The sequence below is a fragment of the Berghia stephanieae genome, chromosome 5, assembly GCF_034508935.2.
Source record: "Berghia stephanieae isolate SIO BIC M18660-M18661 chromosome 5, UCSD_Bste_1.3, whole genome shotgun sequence".
In the NCBI taxonomy this organism is placed as follows: domain Eukaryota; kingdom Metazoa; phylum Mollusca; class Gastropoda; order Nudibranchia; family Aeolidiidae; genus Berghia; species Berghia stephanieae.
This window is the reverse complement of record NC_088364.1, coordinates 38,762,933-38,777,932: the sequence shown is the minus strand read 5'-3', so window position 1 is coordinate 38,777,932 and position 15,000 is coordinate 38,762,933. Positions and strand designations below refer to the sequence as shown.

At 36.8% G+C, this 15,000-nt stretch overlaps 1 protein-coding gene across 5 annotated transcripts in view; it reads right to left on the bottom strand.

Moving 5' to 3' along the window:
- LOC144972884 (paladin-like) overlaps positions 1 to 15,000 on the bottom strand; it is a 265,377-nt gene that overhangs the window by 16,773 nt on the left and 233,604 nt on the right. For all 5 annotated transcript variants that reach the window (XM_078914657.1, XM_078914661.1, XM_078914659.1 and 2 more), the window contains 9 exons: positions 14,498 to 14,597; positions 12,596 to 12,700; positions 11,220 to 11,315; positions 10,192 to 10,326; positions 8,468 to 8,584; positions 6,424 to 6,603; positions 4,765 to 4,815; positions 3,477 to 3,626; positions 2,670 to 2,825 (listed from right to left, as the gene is read on the bottom strand). In XM_078914657.1, the coding sequence (XP_078770783.1) occupies positions 2,670 to 2,825; positions 3,477 to 3,626; positions 4,765 to 4,815; positions 6,424 to 6,603; positions 8,468 to 8,584; positions 10,192 to 10,326; positions 11,220 to 11,315; positions 12,596 to 12,700; positions 14,498 to 14,597 (1,090 nt within the window). The remainder of the gene's footprint in view (positions 1 to 2,669; positions 2,826 to 3,476; positions 3,627 to 4,764; positions 4,816 to 6,423; positions 6,604 to 8,467; positions 8,585 to 10,191; positions 10,327 to 11,219; positions 11,316 to 12,595; positions 12,701 to 14,497; positions 14,598 to 15,000) is intronic.

Below are 15,000 nucleotides of genomic sequence, written 5' to 3'. Positions count from 1 at the left end.
TTTTTTTTGATTTTTTTGTGTGTTTTAAAAATATTTTTGGGGGTTTTCGTTTTCAATTCAAAATTGTTGAAAGAGTTGAGTTCGGGATGCCGTGTATTTTACATATCTCTGTCTTGATCAACTTTTTTTTCATCGACTTCACATAGTATTTTGATTTTAAATTCAAACGTGTAAGCACAGTGCTTTCTTTTAGACATCTTTTAGTAAAATGCAAAGCTAAAATAAGATCGAAAAATTCTTGTGCAATAATTGATAATGAATGATGCCAGCTACTCAGAGGTGAAGTGAAATGGAAATGAAAAGGCGTGTCAATGCTAAGCTGTCTTTTGTTGAAAAGCCATTAGGTTCAAAGGCCTAATTACATAGAGCCTCCCCCCCCCCCCCCCCTCACACTCACATTTAAACAAAGAGGAAATGAAATGGCATGTCAATGGTAAGTTGTATACCACCACCCCACCCCCCCCCCTCCTTATCGTCGTGTTGCAAATCCAGTCAGTTCCAAAGCATCAACACATGAGCGAGAACATCTTGCTTGCGTGATTCTACACCCCAACTCCCCCTCTTTCCTCATTTTTCGCCTGCCAGTCACCCGCTGTCTTCCTTTTCCAGTCTGTGTGATTGTGGTGTTGGCCAAGCCCAAGTGCAGTGATTGAAGTGTTTGCCTCCCCCCCCCCCCACCCCCCCCCCACCCCACCCATCACCCTCGTCTTATACTTACGCTCTGTTTAATATCGCCGGGCATTATTACGTGTGGCCTCCTTCCCGAATTTTTGAATAAAAATATAGAGAGAAAAAGGGAAGGTGCTCTCAAGTTGTTTCGGTTTAAAGAAAGTCCTGCTTAGAAGTATTTCGGTTCATCGTAAGAATTAGTACAAAGATAATGAAGAAACTAGCACAATTTATTAAATTCTTTGCGGTTTAAGGTATTTTTCGGTTTAGCTTCTTTCGGTTTAAAGTAATTTTAATGTATTTATTTATCTATTCATTAATTATCCATCCATTCTTTCATTCGTTCATCTATTTATTTATTTATTTATTCACATACCCATACAGACAATTATTTAATATAGTGCAAGGCCAAGAAAATCAAATTATTCTACCCCTCCCCATAAATAGTAACGCACAATGATATCAAGTTTGTTGAGGCATTGCGTTTATCCAAAATAATCATGACATCCGCCAGCCGGAGATACCTAACGTACCAACACGCAAAATTATGTGTAACCTTGGACGTTTATAGTTTATAGTCTGATTGATACAATTTAGTGAGAACCACTCATAAAAAGGCTGGCTAAAAACAATAACAAAGAGGTGAGTGACGTCAACTTCATTCTACCTATAATAATAATCTGTGGCGCCAGATTATCAAACGTTAAATGACATTAAGATTAGATTATGTATTTTGAAAATGCCTTTTATTCAGATATGACGAACTTGGAATCGATTGAGGAGTAGAATAAAAGATGTCTGACAGTCTTGCTTTTTGGTACATTCGAACTTTGTTCCCAACGCGCATTCGCAGGCTCGTGCAGTGATTGGGAACACGTCCAGAATTCCAAAAGCAAGTGTAAGAATCGTATATTGTTTTACTACAACTCCCCACAAATGTTAACGCGTAATGATAGGCAGTTTACAAAAACATTTTATGATTTCAAAGTGTTGAACATTTGATTTCACTAGAAAGAATTGGCAGATGATAAGTACGATCATTTACGTGTTTTTAAAGGACCCTGAATTACAAAACAACAACACAAAAAAATAAAAATATTTTAAATAGGCCTACATACATAAATTTTAAAAAATTAATCATAATCGTTTAAGTGGTAGAATACATAAACATTTCTTGTACTTTCCCTTTTGGAATCCAAACCCAAATTTTGTTACCACCTTCCACCACGCACGAGCACGTCCGAGAATGGATTGGGAACACGCCATGATTTTAAAGAGTTCCAGATTCCTAGATTGTTAGGACAGAATCTACAGTTTTAAACAATCCCATTATTCACCCCATAGGGGAAATTTGTCTTTAGGGCCTAATCGAAGGGTAGACTGGAATAACCCAGGCGTCAGCAGCAGTGCGGTGCCGCAAACTGAGCTAGGTCGAGGCGACTTGCTCAAGGCCATTCAGCGCAGCAGGTATTCGAACTCGATTCTTTCGAGTACGAAACAAAGACCGGACCACTGAGCTACACTGCCCCATCCCCGAAGAAAGAGGTGTTGGACTGTTTGGGCACTGGTCCCCTAAGGGTAGGATTGAACGCATTCAATGGTTCGACTTTATTCTAATCTTACACCACATCTTACGTTTTCACCAAGAGCCTTCAGTGAAGCTTTTTATTATCTTCCTAAAACCGTTGAGGCATGCCGTTATAAACGGATAAGACTGCCGTAGTCTGGAAAAACCCATATTTGAAAATTTGGCCAGAAAACTCGTCCTTCAAATATCGATCGGTTTAAATGAGATGAGTTTTTGCCAAGATGAAGGCCATTTAAACCGGTCGATATTTGAAGGACGAGTTTTCAGGCCAAATTTTCAAATATGGGGTTTTCCAGAGTACGGCAGTAGAGAATCTGAGAAGATGGGCAAAATGAAGCTTTGAGCGAAATCTGGTCTCGGTGTTTATAGAGTTTATAAAAGGTGCAAGGAGGGAATATCATATTCTGCTTACAGTCATATGATAAAATAACAATCCCACTACCGCCATCGCCATGGAGGTACGTGATTTTCCTGTCCGGCAATGGAAAACAAATGCTTGAGAACTGTTTGACCAGGATCCCTCCGGTTTCATGTAACTCATGACAAGGTTTTGGATGGCGTCGAATTCCTACCACATACAAAGAGAAAGAAAAGAAATCGATAAAGGGTGCTTTACAGTGTTTTATTATGATTAGAATATCATGATTGATGGTTATGGTATTGATAGTAATAATAGTTATTATACACATGCTACTGCTACTGCTGCTGATGGTGATGATGATGATGTTGATGATGATGATGATGAAGATGATGATAGTGGTGATGGTAGTGATGATGATGATTTTGATAGTTTTTATGACGTCGATGGTGGTGTTGATGTTGTTGTTGTTGATGATGATGATATCAATAATAATAATAATAATAATGAAGATGGCAAAACCATGATAATAATAACTTTAATCCATTCCCTCTCTCTTCTCACCTCTCTCTCTCTCTCTCTCTCTCTCTCTCTCTCTCTCTCTCTCTCTTTCTCTCTCTCTCTCTCTCTCTCTCTCTCTCTCTCTCCCTCTCTCACTCACACACATACACACACACACACACGCAAAAATCTTTTGTCATTCTACTAAAACCCTAGATAACTAGTGACACATCGGACGTTCCTTGAACCCATACTCATATTATGGATAATAAAATAATGTTAAATATCTCAATACGTAACTCTTTTCCAAATAAAAATACAAAGATAATAACTATACAAATTCGATGAATACGTTTATACCTGTTCCTTTAGGTTGTTATGGTAACTAATGGGGAGTCTTTTGTACTCTAAATCAAGGGTTGATAGTCGTTGCTGTTCATACAGATCTTCAGGTGTTAGAAGACCACTCAAATCTCTCTCTACAGGTGGATCTGAAATTTCTTGGTACACCTGACGAAAAAATAAAATTGTAGTCAATACTGGAATCAGGTTTTTACTTTAAATCCGGCCATTTTAAATCATTAATTATTGGATTGTTAGAAAAATGGCGCAGTGAAAGTAGTTTAGAATCAAATATTATATTTATGTTCATTTGACGTCCACTCATTTATTACAAATAACCATCCTTAGTAGATTACTTCACCGTTAGTTACGTCGAAAGCAAGGTGCACTTATTTGCAGGTCTGATAACCCAATTCCGTATGGGCTCATTGTTGTAATGGAAACCTCAACAAAAAAAAAAAAAAAAAATGACGCAAAATATCGTCCGTTACAACATGTTAAACTAGGCCCATAAGTGGGTTCGGATGTCAGACCTGCATATATGTATATGTCGATGGAAAGCATTGAAGGGTAAACTGACCGACCTCGACCTCAACTACGAAATGGATATGATAAAATAAAATATAAAGATTTTTAAGGGTGAATATATGCCTGAAAATGTATATTTATCTCTAAATAATGTAATTGAGTTCATATGCTTTTAGTCGAAATAAATGATAACAATGCACACTTATATAGTGCCAACATCTCATGCAATATGATATATATATACATATATATATATATATATATATATACTATATATATATATTATATATATATATATATATATATATATATATATATATATATATTTAATCATATTGCATGAGAAATACATTTTAAAAAATATTTTTTAAATCAAGCAAAGAAATGTTTTCTAAAGTATTATGTCTTTAGCTTGCTTCGAATGCCTGCAGGGATTCTGAGTTTCTAATCTCAAAAGGTAATTTATTCCAAATGGAGGGGCCAGATGATGAAAAAGCTCTTTTACTTTTACCTGCATTTAATTTGTTCTGGGGAGTGCGTAACAAGAGTACATCTTATGTCTTAATTCGCCGTTTCGAGTAAAATCTGTTATACCAAACAATCTTTAAAATATAATTCGTGAATTAATATCGGTGCATAGGATAAATTTGAAAAATTAAAAACCATTTTAATGGGTCAGTAAACAATTCCGCTTCTAAAGGGTTAAGGGCTCTATAATAAGCAAAACAGTATTGTATTAGATGAAATAAAAGTATGATTGGCCTGGGTAATTACTTACTTTCCAAAACCTCCGGCTCTTTAATTCTTTTCTGATTTTGGACTCCATCTCCTAAAATGATAAAACATAAATAGATGCAATATAATCTGATTTCATGAAATTAAGTGTGCATGTATTTATAAAAAAATAGCACAGTATGAACTCACATTGAATGTAATGGAAAACCAAATTTTGAGAATATATCAGGATGACTAACAGGATTGAAGTATGAGCGAAGGCTCCCGATCTTTAAACCCTTAATTGCCGCACTCTAGAAAGACAAGCATTAACAATTTTGGTCATAAAACTTGTTCTTCAAATATCGTTCAATTTAAATGACCCTCGTCTTGGCAAAACTCGTAAACCTGACCTCACCAGGTCCCAGGCTTGAGAGTTTTTAGGGTCATTTAAATTGATCGATGTTTGAAGAGCGGGTTTTATGGACAGATTTTTAAATATGCATCTTGCAGAGAACGACAGTTAACGGGATAAAGACAAAAATACAAACACGTTCCATCTTGTCAATAGAATCAACATTAACATTCTACAGTGCAACCCTGGATTGTGTGCGGCAACTGTACTCTCCGACAATCTGAAGATCTAGGCAAATATTCCAGGCTTATGTAAAGCAGCCACCACTTGTGTCTTCTTTTTCTTCATCATATAAATCGACCAACTCAACCAGAGTACTACTGTCAATCTTCCATATATATATATATATATATATATATATATATATAATATATATATATATATATATAAATATATATATATATATATATATAATCATTTTTAAATTAATTAATTTATTTTAAAAAAAAACGATACTACCTTAGTAGTCTGTAGTGCAGATATAAAAGTAGTCCATAGCCGTGAGGCTGATGAAGCCGTAGTTTATCCTGGTTTCCATAGCGTGAAACGAACAATAGCAATTGCTTCCTACCCTTTGGACAGGACGCTAGTCTATCGTAAAATACTTACCGCCTGATTTAACAGGCCCAGCTACCCATCACTGCTGGATGGACAGGTGATCACAATAAAATCTCGACTTCACCAAAGACCTATCTTGGTCCCTTTGCGTGGGGAGCGAGTGTTCTACCAACTGAGCTATCGGGACCCCCGTGCATTTATAAAGGCCTCAATATTGCTCATTGGCAAACTAGGGTGAAGGCACTGGTGTAGGATAAGTGCTTTGTCTGGCAATATTTCATACACATTATTTTGATTCCAATATTTCTGAGAATCTGAGAAGCTTGGTACCAGCAACTCAATTGTTCCAGAGGCGAAACGTATTTTAAGGAAAGCGAGACTGTCAACACTTAAATGAAGGAAAATTTTAAAAATTGATAGCTCGACTGCGAAGATTGTATTTGATTTGACTTCCTTTGGGACTGCTATACTTGTGACAATTAGCTGCTAGAAACTGTGGACATTAATAAAAAGTAATTTACTCTTTATTGATGTACTTGTATCGCTATGATAAGGCCGTTTAATTCTTTGTACATTGCTGTTGGTATCTTAGCGATTCTCTGACTGCTCTGGAATTCGAGAATTGCCTTTCCCAGACTATTCTGGAGATCAGACCCCCCGCTCCGATTTTTTTCTTTTGTTCATTCAAACTAAATTAATCCCCCTTATGGGTTTCTAATCTGTGCCGACTAAAGCTGCTAACCTACTCACCTCCAATTCCTTCCCACCCGAGGTCTTGGAGTGGATGGGTTCAGCCAACATGGCTGCGTCCCTCACACTGTAGGTGATCCCCTCACATTCCATCACATAATCAGAACGTAGGTTGATGATGATAACATTACTGTAGCCTTGCTTGTGATGGAGGAGGTGGTTCACCACCTTGGTAAGGCCCTGGAAATTTCCGCCCCGCCAAAAAAAAAAAAAAGATAGAAAAAAGTTAGGATATATGTGATCGTCTCGAAACAATAATATTATGTCGGGATGATAATTGGACCCCGAAAAGTGATGTTGGAATTAAATGGGAGCGATCTATATTCATGTTTTCGTCCAACCTAGTCATTGATAACGTGATTTGTTGCTGTACAACGATTGGACATTTCTCAATAAATGTAAACACGGCGCTTTGTTTATGAAAGTTGTAATCATACCCATATGAGTCATGCTGAGCAAAATGACCATTTGTGACGTTGGATATTTCTCAAACTGTGAACACTTTTCACTATGTGGATCATTTTGAGCACACTTTGCAACGTCACCAATGACCTTGAGCACACGGAAATTTAATATAGATCATCCCCATTGATAGGAAGTACCATGTTTTGATTGTTTGCAATGTGAGACACTGTATTCATTCTCTAAAATAACGGATCGAAATCAACCAAGTTTCAGGTTTTCGTCAATAAATTCAATTTTTTTAGCACCCAAGTCACAAAGGTCGCATATGATTGTCGTGAATCCATTTTCAAGACAATATGTTTTGTGACCCATCGTCTCAAACTGATAATAAGTTGGGGTGTATCAGGGGCATAAAAGTGATATTTGAATTAAAGATCCGGAAACAAGTGTGTATGAAACAGTGCTTAACAAAGCAAGAAAGAAAAATACAAGAAAAAAAAAAACACCAAAAAAAACAAAAAAAAACAGTCTTCCTCGAATGAGGACTGATGCTTTTGGGATGTTTATTTCTTCCTTTAAGTAACTATCTATCTATATCTGTTTCCTCGACTTGCACTTATTTGCATATATACTATGTACACGCCTGTTTTCCCCAATGAGACACAAACTTAAACCCGATTTTCATACTTAAAACAACAAATTGAAAATTTAGCAGATAAATCATCCAGACAAAATACCAATTTGAGGCAGTGGGTGACATTTTGTAAGTGAAATGTAGACACCTTTTTTTTTTTGAGGCCAACTTAATTTTGGAAGTTAAGTCCATATTATATAATTTCAAGTTTATGAAAATCACTAGATTTCTCTTCAATTCAGAATGAATTTGTTTACAAAAGAAAAAACAAAAAGAAAAAACAAAGACAATGGGAAAAAACAAACATCCAAAAACAAAACAAAATTAAACAAAAGTGTGTGTGTGTGTGTGTGTGTTTGTGTGTGTGAGAGATAGATAGATAGATAGATAGAAAGATAGAGATAGAGAAAGAAAGAAAGAAAGAAAGAAAGAAAGAGAGAGAGAGAGAGAAAAAAAAAAAAGAGAGAGAGAGAAGGAGAGAGAGGAGAGAGAGAGAGAGAGAGAGAGAGAGAGAGAGAGAGAGAGAGAGAGGGAGAGGAAGAGAGAGAGAGAGAGAGAGAGAGAGAGAGAGAGAGAGAGGGGTGTTGGGGTATGGAACTCAGCTTGGAATCGAGACCATTCCCTTTGCTTGTGGGTCGAGAGCCCTATTAACTGTATTGGAACTTCTCTAAACAAGTAAAATTATTCATTTTTTAAAAGAGACCATAATCATCATCACGATCATCATCATCATCATCATCATCATCATCATCATCATCATCATCATCATCATCATCATCATCATCATCATCATCATCATCATCGTCGTCGTCGTCATCGTCGTCAGCATCGTCATCGTCATGATGATGATTATCATCATGACCACCAACACCGTGATTACCACCACCACCACCACCATCATCATCATCATCATCATCATCATCATCATCATCATCATCATCATCATCTATAACTATAATATCCTTGTCAATTTCAATAATCAGGTGGCCAGATCATGTTTCTTACATTCCTGCAAGGCTGCGCCATGCCGTAGACTGGTAGTCCCATTAAACGCCGGAAATTAGACACTCTCACATCCATCTGAGAGCTCAGTACATCTAATCCGATGTAATTGTCCGCAACCTGGTCAAAAAAAATATATATCCAACTAATTTTAAGATAAAATAATATACAAATTACGTCATTATATTCAACCCTCTCTCTCTCTCTCTCTCTCTCTCTCTCTCTCTCTCTCTCTCTCTCTCTACTTTCTTTTTGTTTTGAATGTGAGGGAGCGTTTGCGTCCACACACACACACACACACACACACACACACACACACGTATGCGCGAGCACACACACACACAAACACACTAACGATCACAGATAGCATGGAGTGATGGAGAAGACATTTGTAGCAAAGCTAGCTGTTCAATTAACGTTATGTAAATATGTAAATATTAGAAAAATATATAATAAAAGGCATAACAAACAAACAAAATTATAAATATTTTATTTCATTCAGAAAACCTAATTGTTTTTATGCATATGTAAACTATTAAAATGTATAGTTATGCGTTATATGATGTTGTATACACCTATAAAGATAAGACTGAAGCCTTTTGGTAAGAAACAGAAATATTGAAATTAACATAATAAAATGTGTATTGAAATCATATATCGGGAGCGTAAAAAAGAAGAGGACGGAATTGTCTAACATTGATAGATACAAAGTTTGTACTTACAAGCATTATAGACTAAGCAAGACAACGGGAACTAACTAAAACAGGGAACAAAATTAGAAACCAAGTGCAAAATAATATTTTGTCTAGTCTGAAATTATATATGATACAGAAGTCAATCCCTGCCAAAAGGCACTCAAAGGCCAGCAAATACAATTATTTACTATCTATTAAGAGATGCCAAAAGATTAAAAAAAATCCCTCAGAAAGAATATAAATCCATCTATGTTCCCTCTCAATACATGACTCCATGCAAGCCCAGCAAAAGGAAATGGTTTTATTCTTTGAAAAAAAGGGCATGAAGCCATATAATGGAAAGGACAATAAATGATATAAGGGGATAGAAGAATTTATAAGGGTGTTGACTGGTGTAGAATCCACCGACTCAGAGAGTCCAACGATCCAGAGAGGATGTTTTTGTTTGTTTTTATGGGGTTTACGGCGCTTGTAACACATTTAGATCATATCAGCGCCAGTAAAAAGGAAGAAAATGGATAGTAAAAAGTTCTAGAATTACAATTAAAGCACCCAAGAACAAGCAAGACAAAGGGGAATTGGTTCAAATAGGGAACAGATGTAGATTCCAAGAGCACATTATCAGTGTACTTAGTTTGAGATCACTAAATGTCTCATCCAGACACAAGCACAGGTCTCTGCCAAGAGGAACACATTCAATTGTTTTCAAATCATACATTGGTAAAAGGAAAAATAATATATCTAGAGCATAACAGAGATTTGATTTACAAGGAAAAAAATATCATCTCCCAAAACTAACTATACATTTGACTGTTTCCCTTCCAGACAGGGTATCCGGACAGAGCCAGAACAAAACCAAGTAATCTCATTCCAAGACAAAGACAGAAAACATATTGGAAAACAGATATAGCGGGTAGAAGACAAAGTATGTACCTCCCTACCCACTATGGCAGGTCAGGAACCCCACCCAGTATCCAGAGAGGAATTCTAAACATACAATCTATAAAAAATAGCATCAAAAGACACGCTTACGAGAACTCGCTTCTCAGACACAAGGAGTGAGGTCGGGGCCCATACTTCAGAAAAGTCGACATCACACATAAGTCTCACAACTTCTGGATTCAACTGGAGCCATTTGGAAAAAGTGACACCAAGGTTGTTGGGTATCTGGAGGAAATTGTCAGAAAAATTAGATTTTAAATAAAACATCAAATTGCTCGAGGCTCAAAACACAGGATTGGATATCAACAACAATAACAAAGTTTATTCAAAGTTTATTCCATCTTGGGCTTTCGTCAATGAAATAACAAGGATATTAAAAACGGCACCAACAACCAGAAACAAAATAACATCCACAACACCAACAACAAAAAAAACAACGACAGCAACAACGACGACAAAACAGTGACAACAACAACAACAACAACAACAACAACAACAACAACAACAGCAATAACAACAGTAACAACAACAGCAACAAAAGCAGCGACAAAAAATAAAATATCCATGGACTCAAATTTCAAAACTGGAATGTGTACAACAATTTTGATTGTTCCGTTTGTCTTTGAGAATGAGAATATCACGGTGCTCGGAATACCTTTATGACCATTTCCGCCTCTGTCAAGAGGTTCTAACCTGTAGACGTTCTTTTTCTAAAGTGTGGGAAAGGGAGAAATTTATCAAATGATGTACATTTTACCATATATTAGTTAAACCCTCTCCTTACCAGCCATTTTCATGATTTTCTTCAAAACTTCACACCCAACTAACACAAAGATATATATTTTTATCACTCAAACACAATAGCAGTAAGTTCTTGCGATACATATTTTCTTTATCAAAACATGCTGTACAACACACTGTTCATTTTCTTTAAATTTTATGATGTATAAAAGAAATTTGAATAAAAATGTTTGTATCGCAACGAATGTGACGATAATCCTACAGATGGTAAGGAGAGGGTTAATGTTTTTTCAATCGGGAGGGGAGGGAGGCGCACTCATCCAATTCCACGGTACTCTTTATATTATAGCCATGATATTATGTGTATGTGTGCTAACCTGATCCCTGAGATAAGCGTTGAAAGCAATGAGAAAACAATAGGTCTCCAGGGCAGTAACCAACTCCTCTCGCAATGTCTCAACCAGCAGTTGATGCTAGGATATGATCAAAGTTTGAATTTAGGATATTGATGATGATGATGATGATGATGGTGATGATGATGATGATGATGATGATGATGATGATGATGATGATGATGATGATGATGATGATGATGATGATGATGATGATGATGATGATGATGATTATACAGATAAAAATAATAAAGATAACAATAATAAAGATAAAAACAATAATGATATGATGATGATGATGATGATGATGATGATTATGATGATGATGATATTAATGGTGAGAATAACAATTGTAATGATGATGATAATGATGATAACTATGATGATGATGATGATGACGATGATTACGATGATGATGATGATGATGATGAGGAGGAGGAGGAGGTGGAGGAGGAGGATGGAGAGGAAGGGAAGGAGGATGATTTCATCGGTTTGTGTCCTCACTGATAACTTCTTCCTTGCTTACTCACCCTTTTCTTCTTCCTCTCCCCCTACTTATTTTTCCTTTTGAACCTCCTCCTCCTTCTCCTCCTCTTCCAAATAGAAGGAGATAGATTGATGACGTAAAAGTGATGACAAAATCATTGTGGTGTGGACTGACAAAGTGTCATGGCATTTTGCAGTAAGATAAGTCAAGATACCATTTTGCATTAAGATAAGTCAAGGTATGTTTAGCGTGGTCAGAAACCGGATGGATGACAATGATGAGGAATACTTGACTAAGGCAATGTGTCAATGTTAAGGCACTTACTTGAGCTTGAGCTTTTTCATATATAGCGCAATATCCACTAAACGTGCTCAAAGCGCTTTACAACGGGTCCCTAGCCAACATCAACACTTAACATGTAGAACGAGACATGACGCTTGTTAGGCGATATTACAATTTAACTTTCGGACAGAGACAACGCGTTTAACGACCAGGTACTCATTTTACACCTGAGTATGGTGAAAGAATGTGAGTAAAGAGCCTTTTCCAAGGACTCAACTATGCGTCGAGCGAGGTTCGAACCCAGCACCTTCCGATCCGACATCGAGTGCCATACCACAAGACCACATAGCCGCACTTACTATACATTAAAACTTAACACGCTTAAATTGAGTGCGAGACAAAGAAGGATATTGCAAGAGTCTAATGAATTATAACATTTTTTGATGAAGAAAAAAACCCACATTAAAACTGCCAATTCCAAATAGATTAGATGGATAATATTAACAAAGAATAAAATTTATCAAAAACAACGATCAAAGAACACGAATCTTTGAACTTGTTCAGCTTTCGTCATAAAACAGACCCTAGTTACCTCTTGAGTACTGTTAGCCGCAAGTGTTTCAAGCTTCTGTTTCAAGTCGGCGATCAACTTGCGAAGATTGATCACCTCAGAGCACTGATCTATCACACAATCTACCTGTCACAGAAAAACATTAAGGAATATTTTATATATATATATATATATATATATATATATATATATATATATATATATATATATATATATATAACGTGTGAAAAGAATGACAAATGCTGAGGGCAGGGGGGAAAGATGTGGGACCAAAATGATAGAAGGTTCTACCATTGTTGGTGGAACTCCGTTTCAGAAACCAATACTAAATGGTATAACTTTAGTTTTAGTATATTTCGATATTTTAGGATAAATCAAGACGAAAAAAAGAACCAGAAAATATTTTAAAAAAGTAAAATAAATAATAATAAGAACTTAACAAACGTCCCCCCCCCCACCCCCCATTCCCCCCAAAAAAAGCAACAAAATAACCCAAAACAAAAAACAAAACAAAACAAAAACAAAAACCAAAACCAAAAAAACAAAAACAAAAAAAAAAAAAAAAAAAACGACAAAAAGCCCCAAAAAGTTTGTTTTGTTTTTGTTTGTTTTTAAGGGTTTTACGGCGCTTGTAACACATTTAGGTTATATTAGTAATAAGGAAGAAAATGGGATAGTAAAAAGTTCTAGAATTACAATTAAAGCACCCAAGAAAAAGTAAGACATAGGGGAACTGGGAACAAATAGGGATCAGATGTAGATTCCAAGAGCATATTAATATCACCAATGTACTTAGTTTGAGATTACCTATAAGTCTCATCCGGACACAAACACAAAATCCAACAAAGAGGAGCACACTAAAATGCTTACATTATACATTAAAAATAACAAATATAATAATACACAACAGAGAGATGATTTACAAGGAAAAAAATAATCCTCTACCACTACCAAAACAATAAATTATGCATTTGACTGTTTCCCTCCCAGCTAGGACTCCGGCCAGGGCCAGGACAAAACCAAGTAATCTCATTCCAAGACAAATACAGAAAGCATGTTGGAAAACATATATAAGGGGATAGAAGACACAGTATGTACCTCCCTGTCCAGTATGGGAGGTCAGGAACCCCACCCAGACTCATATTTTGGGACGGGCGTTTCAATGCTTCTGCATTTATTCAGTCAGTCGACAGAGAGGAAATCAGTCTATGGAGCTCATATTGCGCTTTGTTGACTTGTTACTATTGAGGCGATGAGTAGTCTTAAGTAACAATTGGTGTTAAAGGTTGTGTTTCTTGGTGTATTTTTTAAATGTGTATTTGTGTGTGTGTGTGTGTGTGTGTGTGTGTGTGTGTGTGTGTGTGTGTCTGCGCGCGCACGCGCGTCCGTTTATTTTTGTGTAGCACAGAAAGCGGTGGTGGATTAGGAAGCAGTGATGGAGTGAATTGAAGAGAAAGAAGGGGGAAGTGGGGGGGGGGGGGGGGGATGGGAAGGGGAGGAGGAAGAGGGGAAGCAGATGACAGGGAGAAGAAGGATAAGAGGGATTGGGGAGGGGGGGGGGGGAGAAGAAGAGGGGTATAAATGAGATTTGAGAGAATAAAGTAAGTTGTGATGGGAGAATGGGTGAGGGAGGGGGGGGGGGGAAGGGAAATTGTCGCAAAACAGAGTTTGGGGGGGGGGGGGGAAGAGGGAAAGGGGAGAAGAGAGGGGGTGGGACGGTCGTAAAAACTAAAAAAAATATAATACGAATATTTCCCACTTTTTCTTACAATTAACATTCTCTCTCTCTCTCTCTCCCCCTCTCTCTCTCCCTCTCTCTCTCCCCCCCCTCTCTCTCTCTCTCTCTATCTCTCTCTCTCTCTCTCTCTCTCTCTCTCTCTCAATTACATACTTTTTGTAATAATATATTTTGACTTTGTTTACCTGGCGTTTCAACATCGTGCCATCTTTCAAATGAGAAACCAGATGTTTGATTGCCCGGCATTCGAATTCTGGTGCATTCGATTCGTCTCCATTCACTTTGCTGCCAAAACAACAAACAAAATTATCATAGCAATCTTAAACTTTTTAGACGGGCTCGTAAGATATTTTGCTTTGCGTAAATATCGACGTGCACATATGTTCAGATCTGATTACCGAGTGCAATTATGGGCTTAATCGAACATTGTTGTAATGGATAATATTTTGCGTTGGTTTGAGAGTATTTCTATTACAACAATGAGCCCATAACAACTTGCGTTGTTAGACCTGTAAATAAATAAATACAACTCGGTAAGTACTAAAAGCGATAAGTTAAACAAGCAGAGGTCACATCTGCTAATGAAAATAGGATTCAATAGTCTGATGTCGCGTCCACCAAGCAACCAGCAGCTTGGTTCTAAACAAAGATAATCGGTACTCTTTATTCTTCATGCTGGCTGGAACTT